The 15,646-nt window shown below is 40.3% G+C and overlaps 1 protein-coding gene and 1 long non-coding RNA gene across 2 annotated transcripts in view; one reads left to right on the plus strand and one right to left on the minus strand.

Annotated features, from left to right (window-relative positions):
- LOC115655609 overlaps window positions 1-7,811 on the plus strand; it is a 33,486-nt gene extending 25,675 nt beyond the window's left edge. Inside the window, exons 2-3 of the long non-coding RNA XR_004001432.1 lie at window positions 5,435-6,560; window positions 7,723-7,811. This is a non-coding gene — a long non-coding RNA (uncharacterized LOC115655609). The remainder of the gene's footprint in view (window positions 1-5,434; window positions 6,561-7,722) is intronic.
- Window positions 7,812-13,975: 6,164 nt separating this feature from the next.
- COL13A1 (collagen type XIII alpha 1 chain) overlaps window positions 13,976-15,646 on the minus strand; it is a 165,485-nt gene continuing 163,814 nt past the window's right edge. The window contains exon 42 of the mRNA XM_030571227.1: window positions 13,976-14,508. Within this exon, the coding sequence (XP_030427087.1) occupies window positions 14,506-14,508 (3 nt within the window). The 3' untranslated portion in view covers window positions 13,976-14,505. The remainder of the gene's footprint in view (window positions 14,509-15,646) is intronic.

Below are 15,646 nucleotides of genomic sequence, written 5' to 3' on the forward strand. Positions count from 1 at the left end.
ATTTAGGCAGAGGGAGCTGGGGCAGGGGAGCTCGGGGAGGGCTGCCTGCAGCAAGTAGGGGGGGGGCAGCACGCAGGGGAACTCTCTGCCCCAGCTCACCCCTGCCCTGCCTCCTCCCCGAGCACGCTGTGGCTGATTCACTTCTCCCGCCTCCCAGGCTTGTGGCACCAATCAGCTTAGGCGCTGCAAGCCTGGGAGGTAGGAGAAGTGAAGCAGCGACGAGTGCTGGGAAACGAGGTGGGGCAAGGGTGAGCTGCTTCACTTCTCCCACCTCCCAGACTTGCAGCGCCAATCAGCTTAGGCGCCGCAAGCCTGGGAGGCGGGAGAAGTGAAGCAGCGATGGCGTGCTCAGGGTGGAGATGGAGCAGGGGTGAGCTGGGGCCAGGGGGGTGCCTGAGGGTGAAGGGTGAGGAGCTGCCGTGGGAGGGGGGGTGCCTCAGGGCAGAGAGGAGACTTGCCACGAGGTGGGCGCTTCAGGGCAGGGGCACGGGGGGCAGGAGGGCACAAGGTGGAAGTTTCGCCTAGGGCACGAAACATCCTTGCACCGGCTCTGACACCAAGAGTGGAATTCATGTGGATAATACATCTCAAAGAACCACAGTTACTGTAGGGTAAGTAACTGGTCTTTATTTTACCTATTTGTTTTTAATGAAGTTGAAATTAAAATGGTCCTGTAAGAGGGCGTTATAGATCTTCTGTGGAGTCATGCAGGTATTGGAACCCTGTTGAGAGATACTAATCAAGTCCTGCTGATTCATTAGGGCATGTGTGGTTTGTTAAACTCCAGCCTGGATATAACAGAGTTGGAAGTTGTCCTCTGGACAGAGGAATGTTGGATCTGGAGCAGAGAAGTCAGAAGGGAGGAATCCTAGGAACACCCAAAGGGAGACAAAATTGTCTGGCAGATAGGACACTGGACTGCAACTCTAGGTTCTTTTCCTGACTAGGTCACTGACTTGTTTTCTGATCTTTGCAAGTCACTACATTACTCTGTGCCTCTGTTATCCCTGCCACTATTTGTCTGTTTGATCTACCTAGGTTGTAAACTGTTCAGGGCAGAGACTGTCTCTTGTTATGTGTTTGTACAGGCCATAACCCAATGAAGTCCTGGTATCAGGTAGTCTTTAGGTCCTACTTTAATACAAATAATCTAAATAATCCAAAAAGCCTTGAACAAGAGTTTATTTTAATACCTCTTTATTAAAGCCAGAGCCCAGGAAAAGGTGAGTTTTGACTCTGGACAATGTGTACTGCTTTTGTTTTGGAGCAAAATGGGAACACCACATGATTTATGGCTTTTTGGGTTTTTTTACTTTCTATTTCTGTACCAGCTTCCCCAATTATATAAGCACAGCTTGGGCAAGTGTTAGTTACCTGAACTTCTGCGGATGAGACAGCAGTAGACAATCATGTGATTTACTTATTTGTTTCTTGCAAAAGGGTTTCTTTAAAAAAAAATCTTAGAGTGCTGAATTTTTAATTAAAAAAACCACTCTAGTTATTTACAATATATAGAGCATTTCCCACAATTTCATAACATTTGTAAGGCATGCCAGTGAAATTTGGGTCCTAAGCTACTTGAAAGTCCTTCTAAACAACATATAATAATTACATAATTTGAAAAGTAATTAAAAAGAAAAACTCATCCCAAAATTGAAACAAGACATGTAAATGGTTTTATGATTTATTAGTTAGATCAGCTGCTGTTTACAAATGATAGGAAAAAATATAAGTAAACATTTATTTTACAAAAGGAAAAAGGAAAGTATTTACAACATATGTAACAAACTCAAATAGTACAGGAATACATACAGCACACTAATTGAAATGGAAATCTCCACCGCTGCTCTGACACTAAGGAGTAAAGTTTCAGCATGATGCATGGGAATTAATTGGACTTTTCCAGTTATGAATCATACTCATGGCTCCATATTTAAGGCTGAGACCAACAATCCATTCTAAGTCCTGTTTTTGACACCTTGTACTGAAAATTTTCAGAAAAATCTCCTTTGTCCTGGAAATTATCGTATTTATTCTTAAAATTAAGTGAAATGGCTAAGCCATTTTAAATAATAATAATATAATAATATTTAGCTCTTATGTAGTGCTTGTCGTTCATAGATCTCATAGCATCTTACAAGGAGGTAAGTACCATTATCCCCACTTCATGGATGGAAGTCCTTTGACTAAATCTTTATTCCCCCATACATACTGAATATTTAAACCTTCAGTCTCTGATTTTTACTATACATCATATAGTAGATAGGGCACTGGACTGTGACTCTGGGTTCTTTTCCTGACTAAGTTACTGACTTTGTTAAATGTGAGTCGGTTAGAAGCGTATCTATTTATTAAAAACCAAACAAACCCTGTCTTACATATACTGGGAGATTTTTAAAATACAATATTTCGAATTCCATGGCCAAGGTCAACTCCTAGAGATGTAGTTCAGTGTCTATTCCTTCAAAATGTCATCTGTACTAGTTTAGAAAGCCCTCTTTAAAATGTTCAGCCTGGCATAATAATAATTCTGAATAATGCTCTGAATTATTGAGATTAAAAGCAAAACATAAATCAGTGCTCTTACATCATCAAGAAGAAAAACAAAGGATTGATTTGGCTGAAAAAGCATATGATAAGGTAGTAAAGGATATAGAAAAAAATAAATGTTTGCTCTCCTCCTACTAGCTATTATTTAAGTAAAGAATCTGTATTAAAGCTTAGACATTTCTAGCTATCTGAACTAATTCAAAAGGAGTGAAAATCACTTCTTTAAATCATCATAATTATAAGAAAGATTATTATTAATAAAAAGTATATTACAGCACTTACAATGCTAGTGTATTCCAACATCTAACATACAAGCTGAAAACTTCAGCGTACCAAAAGTAAAAAGTATATAAAGATTTAAATGTCTTAGAAATCAATTGATGTCTACAAGAAATGTGTAGAAACAATGCCCCATCACAACATAGCCATAATTCATCATTTTAATACAGGTACATTTAAATATTGTACATTCTATTAAAAAAAAGGTGAAACATCTCTTGTAAGAGTCAAGAAAACTAGATATATAACAAATTGCTTCAATAAATAGTTCTCCTGCACAGATTAATTCTGTAATTAACATTTGACTGACATTAGTGGGTTGAAAAGGAAATCACTGACTTTTAACTGCAAGAGACCCAAATTAGATGAATTTGGAGCCCAAAAGATGTAGTAATAATAAACTGCAGCAATGCAAATGATATGACTATAATTTATACAACTGAAAAATACAATGATATTTTTTCTATTGCTTCTGGGACTATAAAGGTTGAAGTATGTCATTAGGTAGATGAGACCTTAAACACCAAGGCCCTGTTGGTTCTGCATGGACATTAAAGATTCCATGGCAGGTGGATCTTTCCCATTTTTCTTGGCCAAAATATTCCCTCCTTACACTCTTGTGCAGAGTCTGGTCTACCAGTTGCCAATCTAGGGGTTTATTCTGCGCCATTGAAGTCAATGAGAATTTTGCTGAGTTGGGCCACTGGTTCCTATTCTCCATCAAAGAGGTGATTGCATGATTTCTTTGTCTATAGGACAAAGAGCTGTCTTAACTTATCATATTTAAACATGGCAATTTAAATTCAAAGTAAATGGTGGGAAAGGATGAAATAACATCCTATTTGGCTAGACAAATGAGAAGAATGATGGAAAGAATCTGTCGTTCTGTAATACACATTACAGAGGGCTCAATCTTGCAAGGTGCTGAGCACTCTGGGGCACTTTGGCTCCAGTCCATAGTTATCTTTAAGCATGTGCTTAGCTCTTTGATGGAATGGGGCCAGGGTGCTCAGCACCTTGAAGGACTGAGCTCCAAATGTTTCTCAGATTTTCATCTTCATTGATGTAGCATTGCTACACACTAGTTCCGAAGGTCCATAGTATTATGGCATGGATGTACTCTAAGAGGAGTCAACTGTGACTGAGAGACCAGGGGCGAAATTCTCGTGCCCACTCCAGCACCTTTACACAGGATAAACTGGCCAGAGTGGCATAAAAGAGCTTTAAAAGCCCTGCAGTCTTCTGATGACCCTCTCACAAGCCTTGGCATAAGGGTATGCTGGGTTCTCGCTGACGCAGGAGGGGGGTGGCTGCACAGCTACAAGCTGGGCAAAAGAGTGCAAAGGTGGCCAAAAATCACCATAACCACTCCCCCCACAGACCTCAAGTTCTGTGATGCACCTGTTAGAGATGAAGCATAGACTCTTACCCTGTTATCAGTGGTTGGGATAGCAGAAGTACATTCTATTTGTGGTCTTGGGATCATTGTCATAGTAAGACTAGACACTTGTCCCATACTGAAGATAGGGAGGCAATAGATAATCTAGCAATTAAAGTAAGGGCTATGGATTTTAAGTAAAAATTTGCTTTGTTTTGAAAGTCTCATCACATGAGAAGGATTACACTGCTCGGTTATTGCTCTGTCCATTATGTGTAACAGCAGGGAAAACATGAGCATTTGCAGGAGAGTGGAGGGAGGATTTATTGAAGCAGTTGTTGAGATGTTACTGTGAGAAAACAGTGGAATTATCGCAAAACGGAATTCCACACTCCCCAGCATGCCCCAAGCCAGGGACACTATTTGCACACAGAGCCATGCAAAAGAAAGGAAACATCCAATATAATCTCTAGAAGTTTCACCACCAAGTCGTCACACATACCACCACCATCTGACCCACTGAAATCTCAAAATGACATAAATTAAAAAATACAACGATCTGTGGTGAAAGTACTTTTCAAATGACATTTTAAATGATTTTAAGCAAGTCTGTGTCACAAAGAACCAAATTTGTACAATTATTTAATTGTGACCAACAACAATAAAAATCATAAACTAGTTGTAAAACTAAACTGGTCTTTGTTTTCTAGTATTTTAAACACTAAATAAAAAAACTATAAAAACTGTACCATCTTTATTGATGTTTTGGTTTGATACTTTCATCAGATCAAAATATCTGATTATAGAGAGGTAAAGGTTGGAAAACAATGTAGCAGAATGGATAAGGTAATGGGAGGGGAAATAAAACAATGAACAAGATGTTGCAAGAAAAGATGATATGAAAGATGAAATGGAAAGAAAGAAGCAAAGAAAGAAAATCATAAGAGACAAACAGAATGAAACAGTAAGGGACATTATAGGGAAATGATTCAGAGAACAAAGAAATAGAAAAGAGACAGAGTCCCTGATCCAGCAAGCATGTAACCATGTGTTTTGACTTTAAACATGTGAGTAGACCCACTGGATTCAAGTTAAGCATCAGTTTAAATGCTTTGCTTTATTGGGACCAGGGAGAACAAAGGGAGAAAACAGGATAATTATAGACGGTAACTACCAACATCCTACTGTTTTCAAGTCATAACTGAAAATTTGTTTCTTTTTAATCAGCATTTCAGATATTCCTGATGAGTCTGAGATTCCGTAGAACACTAGCAAAAATAACAGAGAAACCTTCAAGACCACCTTCTTTAAGATAGACCACCTGGTATGAGAGGAGACCACTTTTTGTCATCTGGTCCCTAATATATTCTTGTTTTTATTTTTGAAAATGTAAATACAGTGTTTTAGAGAGACCATTTGTATGAGAGGTCACTGTTACCTGGTCCCCGTGGGTGGCCTGTGTGGATATATTTCTTTGCACTGAAAATTAACATGTCAGTAAAAAGCACCAGTTTGCTAATGAACTGGGGAAAAACAGGGCAAAAATGTCCTTAGGAACTTTGGGGTGGGAGCTATTTATAATCCTTATATTCCAAAGTCCCATGGAAAGTACTCCTAAAAGAAAACACAATGAAATAAAAAAGAGCAAATGTATTGCCATAATAATATTAATAACAGAAAGAAAAGTGATATTAACATTATCAAACTATAAATATAACTTTTTTCATTAAAAACAAAAGGCACACCGCCTGCAGTTCTGGTCAGGTTCTTACACCCCGAAAAGTAAAAACTACAAATAAAAGAAATTAACCCCTTCATTAACCTGAAGATATTTCTCTCCTTTGCTAATACATTTATTGCACAATCTGTGTGACTGATATACTTCTTAAGGAAATTTTGCATCACATATTCTTTAAATGATATTTCCTGTCCCCTTCATCCTTGAATTATTTTGGAAGTAGACTTTCTCTGTAAAGGTTCTGCATAAGGATGAGAAGAGGTGGATACTGTATAAGATCTCATAGTCAATATGACCTATCATTTGTTTAAAGCTTTTGCTGCCTGATAAAGGTTCTTCATCAGGGTGGATTTAATGCACTGGGACTGCCTAGAGGCAAATTAGGATAATCACAAGTGTGCCTTTCCTGTGGGCATTCCAGTATTCCATACAATTTCCCCTACAATGACAAACGTTGACAGGTTTGTGTTCTCATTAGTTTTTTCAGGACCTGCTCTCTGTTCAGACTAATATTGCCATACTTGGTACATCCCTGTTTATGAAGTTATCCTGAGACATAGGAGCTAGAGTTCGGACCAGAGCGGGAAGCATCTTCTTCTGCCCTTCAAATTACAAGTAAGTCTTCTGTATTCCCCTTGTTGAAAAAGCACTGGAACGTTGCTTTCAAAATATCTTGCATCATTTAGTACAGGGGTTCTCAAACTGGGGGCTGGGACCCCTCAGGGGGTCACAAGGTCACTACATGGGGGGGTTGTGAGCTGTCAGCCTCCACCCCAAACCCTGCTTGCCTCCAGCATTTATAATGGTGTTAAATAGATTAAACAGTGTATTTACTTTATTAAGGGGATTGCACTCAGAGGCTTGCGATGTGAAAGGGGTCGCCAGTAAAAAAAAGTTGAGACCCACTGATTTAGAAACTTGAGTCTCAGCAACTCCAAAATGCTCTGCTGCCATGTTTGTAAAAATAGTGCCACTAGATCATTGGTTATGGAACTCTGAAGTGGGCTTTTTAACACTAATCATGATTCTTAAAACTGTGTAATGGGATCATTAATTTTCCTGGTGAGTTACAGTCCACCACATCTCTCAACTTCAGATCTTAGCAGCCAGTCACACAGAGATAGATGATAACAAAAGGTGCATTTTAGCTGAAAAGCAGTTAGTAAAACACTGATTAAAAACAAATAAACCCCAAAGTAGGCATGGTAGTGTCAGCTGAAGTGAGAGATGCTTGATATGGGTATATATAAAAGTATCTTATCTCTGGGATTTATTATGATAAAAAATAAATCACGTTGGATTTGATTTCTGAACTACAACATGAATTGCTAGCCCATTATCCAAATCAGCCTGATTTTCTCTAGTGATTAAAATAATGTAATGCATTTAGCAAAGCACTTAACATGCTTAACTTTAAGCATATGAATAATCCCATTGACTTTAATTGGACTACTCATATGTAAGTGCTTTACTGAACTGGGACATTAGTGCACTCTGTGTAATATTTGTACTTATTGTATAAATTGTAGCTCCATTGTTTTATTGCAGGAACTCTATAGTAGAGATACTCCATACAAATATATATGATCAGAGTTTCTTTCATTCTCAGTAATAGGAATAAAATAGGGGATGCCGTATTTGTGTGGTACGTATTGTGAGGCATCTGAGGTTCTGGTGTTGTACACTCAGAATTTCATATGAAGGGGGAAATGTGACATTTAACTCCTTGCCTAATCTGTGACATTTAACTCCTTGCCTAATCTTTTTTTCCCTCTAGTAAATCTGTGTAAAACCCCTTAATATCTTGTAACTGTTAGAAATTGCACCACTGTGATCCTTCCTTTCAATCTTGGAATACTTCTGTTGAAATGTACCCACAGACAAGTTTAATTAAGCACTTTATCAAGACATCAGAAACATTTCTGGAGATCTAAAGACATCATTCACATTATTTTGTTCTGGTGTGTAGTGCCAACTAATTCTTCCAATTTACATCATGAAAGACTGAAACTGAATGGAACTCCAGTATCCAAAGCCACTGCTTCATGAAAACAGACTTTCATCAAACAGCAGAATTTTTGTCTATTATGCCAGGATATAATGTGACTGTACTAACAAGATAGAAGTTTTGTTTGTGTGTGTGCAAAAGATTCATTAATGTATAGCTTGTGGAGAGAATAAAAGGTTATGAAAGGATTAAAGATGGAATCATCAAAGGGAATAGACGGAAGTTTGTCATCTCGTAACCAGGAAAGGTAGCAAAGCTTTTACCATGTCCTCTTGAAGCTGCTCCCCAAAATGAATATACAAGTTTTTCTTTAAAGAGATGATTGTTCAAGAGAGAGAGAGTTTCCTTCTTGTACTGAGATAGTCCCACAGAATTATTGTCTGTATCTATGTTACACTTACTTAACGTATTGGCTGCTAGAAAAGAAACCTAATTCTTCATGCGAAGAGTCTGATGATGAAAATAGAATTTGGGAAAATGACCAAAAAAAAATGTAATTTTCTAGTTCTGCTGCTGGCCTCTGGAAGGAGGGGACAAAAAAAAAACAAAGCAAAAATGGTTGGTATGCCCATCTCCAGTAGCCACACCACGCATGCTGGTCAAGGACAATACTCTGGTGTGCGTGACTGAAGAATTCCTTCAAACTCCTGGATGGTAATTTGCAAACATCTTCAGCAAATCTTCAGGAAGGATGTTCTTCTCCTTTCATTGTTGCAGTCATCCCCCAAGCTTGTCTCACTTTTTGGCTATCAACCAAGGAGTTTGACCCTTGAAGTGGTAGACAAATGATTTAATATGAAAATGGCCTATCAAAGGTAATACCTAATACTAGCACTGCTTTTTATTGCTCTAGGTTTTAGTAGAAATAGACCAAAATCTGAACCTTGAATCCAAACCTTCAGATTTCAGGGTGGTTCAAATTTGATTCCACTGATGACAAAATGCCTCTACGATCTGAGTTCTAGTTCTACTCCAAAACTGTAAGGGTCTGGAATCTTGTGAGAATAGCTGTTCAGCCAAAATTTTAGACTAAGGTGGTGGAAATATCATGTACCTGATATCTCATGCAGCGCTAATAAAGCAGGACTAGATCATGGCTGGCCCTGTGTTGGTGCACAAGGAGGGGAAGGAGGGCACAGGGAGTGGATCACAATGCCAGTTTCTATAATTCCTGAATGCAAAGGCAGCAGGAGTGTTAGTGATGCCAGCAATGTGAAGTATTCTGAACAGAGTTAGGCCATGCCCCTCCATCAGCTGCTAGTCACCCAAGAGGAAGAAGGCCTAGGAACTTCTAGTAGTGCAGTGTGACCCTTTGAATCTTCCTCTCATCACCAGCATAGCTTTATCTTATGAAGCCACAATCAAATTTTTACGTTTCTGTTGACTGGCCAAAATTTTTTAGGGTAACCAAAGGAGCAAATTCAACATTTTTCCCTTTGCAGAGGTCGGTTCCCCTTTTTACTTTGGGAATTGCCTGCTATCTAGGTATCATTGCCTCCTCCTCATTTCTCGCACTCTCAGATTTGTGTATACCTTGTAACACTCTTCTACTTTTCCTATAGCTTCTTGGCTGTTAACTCTGTCAGACTCTCAGGGACAGATTTTCAAAGGTGTTATGGTTCCTTAAAGAACCTAAGCGAATTAGGTGCCAAGCTCCCTTAAAATTAGTATTTAAGAGCCAAGTTTTCTTTTAAACTGAAGTCTACAGATCCCCTTTGCCTGGAAATATTTGCTATTTTTCAGATCAAGATAAAAATAAAACTAATTTGTAAAGTCAGTGGAATCTACCCAGAGCAAAACCAGGCCCGGTCTACACTACGGAATTACTTTGGTATAAATACATTGCTTAGGGTGTGAAAAAATCCCCACCCTTGAGCAACATAGTTATACCAACCTAAGCACCAATGTAGAGAGCGCTGTGTCACCGGGAGAGCTTCTCCTGTTGGCGTAGAGCATCTTCACTGAAGCACTACAGTGGTGCAGCTGCGCTAAAGCACCATTTTAAGTGTAGACCTGCCTTCAGTCTTGAAAACTTAAAATGCTTGGGCCTGAACTTAAGCTTTCAGAGGGTGTTTATGTGTTGCAGGGGAAACACTGTGGCAAAAAAGGAAAACTAGACTATCCCAGGGAGTAGAGGACTGAACTGAGGAGTTCCTGATACGGAGGAGGAGCACACCAGATTCATTTCCAAATGGGCAGGGAAGGATGGCTAAAGGTGGTGCAGATCAGTAGAAAAAACAGAAACCCCAAACTGCTCTCTGCATACGGCTAGAGGCATTACTAGGAAACACAATCTTTTTTATTTATTTTTTATTTAGGGGGAGACTATTACTGTTGGAAAATAATTATTTGAGGGGACTCCTTTCAGTGCACGGGACCTGGATGTGCTGATCTCTTTGATATTTTACCCCATCACTGCCTCTGAAGATTGGGAGTGGGTCAAACTGCAACACAAAAACTGCAGTGACATTTTTAAAATGTGCAGTGACTTCTTTAGGAAACCACAGAGGGAATGGTAAAACCCCTGAAAGGGGATATCCAGACTCAGTAATTCACAGCCCCAGTGATATCTTGGAAATTATTTAAAGAACAGGCCAACCCAAAGCTCTGAATGGAATTGTTCACAGTAAAGCTGAACAAAGAAGTGGCGAGAGGCACGAGCTGACAGTTGCTGGGTGTGTGTACTTGCACATTGCTGACTAAAAGGAATCGGGTTCTAGCTGCAGCAACTGGTCTTTGATTCACTTTTCATTTACACTGGTGTAAAGCAGTAACAACTCTTCTGAAGCCACTGGAGTTACACTGGTGCAATAAAGGAGTAAGTGACAGGAACATCAAGCCCATTTTGTTTAGTGCTCCCAAAACCTCTTTCTTTTTTCTGTAGGGTTGCCAGGTGTCCAGTTTTTGACTGGAATGCCCTGGCAAAAAGGGACCCTGGCGGCTTTGGTCAGCACTGCTGATCAGGCTGTTAAAAGTTCAGTCAGTGGCGCAGTGGGACTAAGGCAGGCTTCCTGCCTGCGATGGGTCTGCACGGCTCCCAGAAGCAGCAGCATGTTCTCCCTCCGGCTCCTACACGTAGGAGCAGCCAGGCACCTCCGCACACTGCTCCCGCCCCAAGGCCCAGCTCTGCAGCTCCTATTGGCTGGGAACTGCAGCCAATAGGAGTTGAGGGGGTGGTGCCTGTGGATGGGGCAGCATGCAGAGCCGCCTGTCCATGCCTCCGCATAAGAGCCGGAAAGGAGATATGCTGTTGTTTCCAGGAGCTGCTTGAGGTAAGTGCCGCTTGCAGCCTACATCCCTGACCCTCTGCCCAAGCCCTGATCCCCCTCCCATCCTCCAAACTCCTTGATCCCAGCCCAGAGCACCCTCCTGCAACCCAAACCTCTCATTCCTAGCCCCGCCCCAGAGCCTGCACCCCCAGTCGGAGCCCTCACACTGCCCGCACCTCACACTCTGCCCCAGCCCAGAGGCCCCTTCCGCACTCTGAACCCTTCAGCCCCAGCCCAGAGCCCCCTTCTGTATCCCAATCCTTCATTCCTGGCTCCACACCAGAGCCTGCACCCGAAGCTGGAGCCCTCACACCCTTCCACACCCCAACCCCCTGCCTCAGCACAGAGCCCTCTCCTGCACCCCAACCCCTGAGCCAGCCCAGTGAAAATGACCTAGTGAATGAGGGTGGGGAGAGTGAGCAACAGAGAGAGAGGGGAAGGAGTGAGCAGGGGGCTGGGCCTTGGAGAAAGGGTAAGGTGGGGTTGAGGCCTTGGAGGAATGGCAGGGTAGGGGGCAGGGCAACGGTGTTTGGTTTTGTGTAAATAGAAGGTTGGCAACCCTATTTTACTGTCATGATTTAGCAGCTTCCAAGAGCTCTGGCAATTGCGTTTCAAGGTCCCTGTTGCCTCGGACAACAGCTTCCTTCCCCGTAAATTTATCAGCTGAAAAACAGCCTGAGAAATAATAAATAAATATCATACTCCTCTGAGCACATGAATTAACTTTCAGTTGCCATGTAGAACAATGTTACCGTTGTAAGTTTTGTTTTCTTTTAGATAAAAAAAAATCTGGCCGTGACAAATTCATGCCATGCAACAAAGAACAACACATTCAGGAAAACAGGAAAGAGACAGACAAAAAACAGACAGTTGTGAATTTTCTTAGGAGTTTGTCAATGCCAGCTGTTTAAGTACAGCTGCCATTTTTAGAAAGGGTTGGACTGATTCATTCTGGTTGTTTCTTGATACGAGGTTAGCAAAGGAATTCCTCTCTAATGCCATAACAACCCTACAAGGACTGAGTTATAGGGTTACTATTAGGACAGAGTTTTATTTTGATTTTTGTACTGGCTGACTTTTTTGTGTCTGATCCAATTATAAGACTAGAATTGGGTAATATCAGTTAGTGTTCAGATAACTGCTGCCCATGCCAGCCACACTCCACAGCTCCACAACCTTGTAACAGGTAGCTGGATTTGAATATCAATGTTTTAATGAAAAAATAGTGCTATACAGTTGTTAGTTCTCATGCTACACTCTTTCAGACTAAGTGTCTTAACCCAGGGCAATGGTAGATCTGTTTAGATGGTAGCTCCATTTGGCAACAAAGAGGAATCTGTTGGCTAAGATAACAAATTGGGAGCCCTCTAGATATACATACTGTATACCGGGGCTTTTTTAACTTGCAGTTTCTCAAACCAGGTGTTCACCCTCCTTATACTGTATAGATATGGGATTCTTTTTATGTAAGACTGATACATACAGTACTGCAGGTACTTTGGAGGTAGGGAATATATAGCAAAATGGTGAGAGACCTGCAGTATTGCATTAAGCAACTTGATTTCAGTGCCTCTGTTTAGTTTAATTGATGGAGTACACTTTGTTCATCTCCATTGTGATTTTTTTGACACTATTAGCTTCCTTTCTATCCCCCGATTGCAAACTTTATTCCTAGTGTTTCACCTTTCAGACCTAGGCTACAAAAGGTGCACAAGTTTTAGGAATTACACATCATTCCTTTCTTTCCAATACATAATACACACAGTGGGCAAAATTCAACCAAGGCATAAATTGAGTCATTTCAGTGGGAGCTGCACTTATCTCATGACTGAATTTGGTCTATTGTGTACAATGTGACATGCACAAGCACGAATGGAGTTTCTATGTTGTTAGAATCACAGTTTGGCTTGTGCATAATTATATGAAATTGAGATTTCTGATTTAGCACTTTCTTTCAAGTGGTCTTTATATATGGAGGTCAGTTGCTACACTAGTGTGGCACCCATTGTGTTCTTTTACTGCTTCTGCAACATACACTGTGATGTTCTCTGTAACCTACTAACATAGTTTTATCTGAGTGGGCACCTTAGAATTGAGACATTAATATAGGTGATCCAAGACGAGTATTTAAGACGTGCATATGCAAATTATGATTATTTTCTTCTGCAAATTTGCATGTAACCCTATGATTGACACTAAATGTCTGGTGGCACCTTAAAGACTAACCAATTTATTTGGGCATAAGCTTTTGTGGGTAAAAAACCTCACTTGCATCTGAAGAAGTGGTTTTTTACCCACAAAATCTTATGCCCAAATAGATCTGTTAGTCTTTAAGGTGCCACTGGACTCCTTGTTGTTTTTGTGGACACAGATTAACACGTCTATCCCCTGATACTTGACACTAAATGTGTATTCATATATACCGTAAGTATTCATTTAGGTCTCTATTCATCAAGACATTCAAGCAGTTACTTAATGTTAAGAATGTGCATAATCCAACTGATTTTAATGGGACTATTTGTGCTTAAAATTAGAGAGGTGCTTGAGTTCCTTGCTGAACTGGTGCCATAATCACAAATGCTGGTGGCTAACTGGTAATGTGAGACATACCATCTTAACTAGTTACAAGAGTTTAAGACAGATTTTGTATGTGTGTACATGTTTTAATGCCTAAACATCCTCACTGATGAATGGGCACCTTTGTTAAAATAGCACCGGTAGTGTCCTCTAGTGGTGGTTTCGTTGCACTAGGATATGGCAAACTGAGTAAGAAAGTCCTTATGCTCTAAACTGATGTAATAAATAGAAGTCCCTCATTTTAATAGCACTGCTGGCTGCCCCAGGCTTTCCCCAGCAACACCATAGTTTATTCACAAAAAGATAACATTGTCATATTTCATTTTAATAATAAGATCCATAACACTTCAAATATTCTTTACTTCTCCCGATTTGGCAACGAAAATGACCTACAGATCTATATAGGGCAGTTCCTTTTGGCACCTGAATGCAATAATTTATTAAGTTCCAATACTTATCAAGTGTGCACAAATATCATGCAAATATTACAGCTGGACTCCACAACAATATGAGCATAATATAGACACAGGATATATAAAGGATTGACAAACAGAAAAAGGGAAATTTAGTATTTTCTGTACAAAATATATGCAGCTTTTGATAATTTGTAAAATGTATAACTTCTTGGCATTTCAGAAAAGAACATTGTATAAAAATAAATATTCTATTTACAAAACACACACAGGCCAGTCCATGGTTAGAATCATCACTGCAAAAGAAAACATAAACCTGTGTTAGTTTTGCAATTCAAACTGCTGCAAGGATTTCTTAATGGAGGAAAACACAGCTGGGGGGGACCTTGTTATCTGAGCATGCTCCAGGACACACAACAGTTGAGGAAGCAATCAAGAACCTCAGGAATGACCATTTTCATTTGTCTGGTTAGGAAGGAGGGGGTACAATGTTGGATGACTCTCCACCCTTCTCAGCCTGACCATACCCACTGAAATTGCTGTTTGTGGAGCTGCTTTCTGCAGTAATGAGAACAACAGGTAATACTAATAATAATGATCGAGAACCTGAAGAGTGGCACTGATGAATGCATAAGCCTGAAATGGCTATAGGGCATCAAGAACTCCTATGCAGCTGAACTGCAGAAAATGAAGGGAAAAGAAGGGACCTGCATAGGTTTCTATTGTATCTTTCTTTAAAGAAAACATGTTATTACAAGGTTTGTGTCAGTGCATGTCTGTGAGTAGATCATTGATTGGAATCTTCAGGTCAGGAGGCCCCTATATTTCCATTTCGAAGATGTAAATTTCTTCTTGGATAGCTGTCAGCCTGCTTGAGGGGTGGGTTTCATACCTATTCTTCTTGGACATCAGATGCATTGCATGGTCTCAGTGCCTCCTTTGATGTCCTCCTCACGGACTTGGTTGGGGGGAGTATCCCTGGGAAGGGATGGAGTAGGTTTTGGGCAGCCTTCTAAGGGCTCTGAGTCGCCTCAGGTAGTGTGTCCTTTCAGAATTAGCACAAACTGTCATGACTGCAAAGTTCAGACAGACCATGGAGTGCTCTCCATCCTGGATACACTCAGGCCAGGATTTGGCATAATAATTTCTATTTTTCACTTAAACAGCAACTCTTATCCAAAAATCTCAAAACACTTTACAAATCAGTTAATTAATTGATCTTCAAAGTGCCCTGTGAGGTAGATAATACACCCCTTTTTTCATGAACACACTGAAGTTAAGACCTAAATGATCAAAAAAGGACTTCTAGTTTGGAGTCCTTCAATTCTGGATGTCTTAATTTAGAAACCAAGGCCTAATTTTTAGTGGTGCCAAACACTTACAATTCCAAGTGAAATTCATGAGAGTTGCAAGTGCTCAGCAGCTCTGAAAAAT

This window comes from Gopherus evgoodei, chromosome 7 (assembly GCF_007399415.2).
Source record: "Gopherus evgoodei ecotype Sinaloan lineage chromosome 7, rGopEvg1_v1.p, whole genome shotgun sequence".
In the NCBI taxonomy this organism is placed as follows: domain Eukaryota; kingdom Metazoa; phylum Chordata; order Testudines; family Testudinidae; genus Gopherus; species Gopherus evgoodei.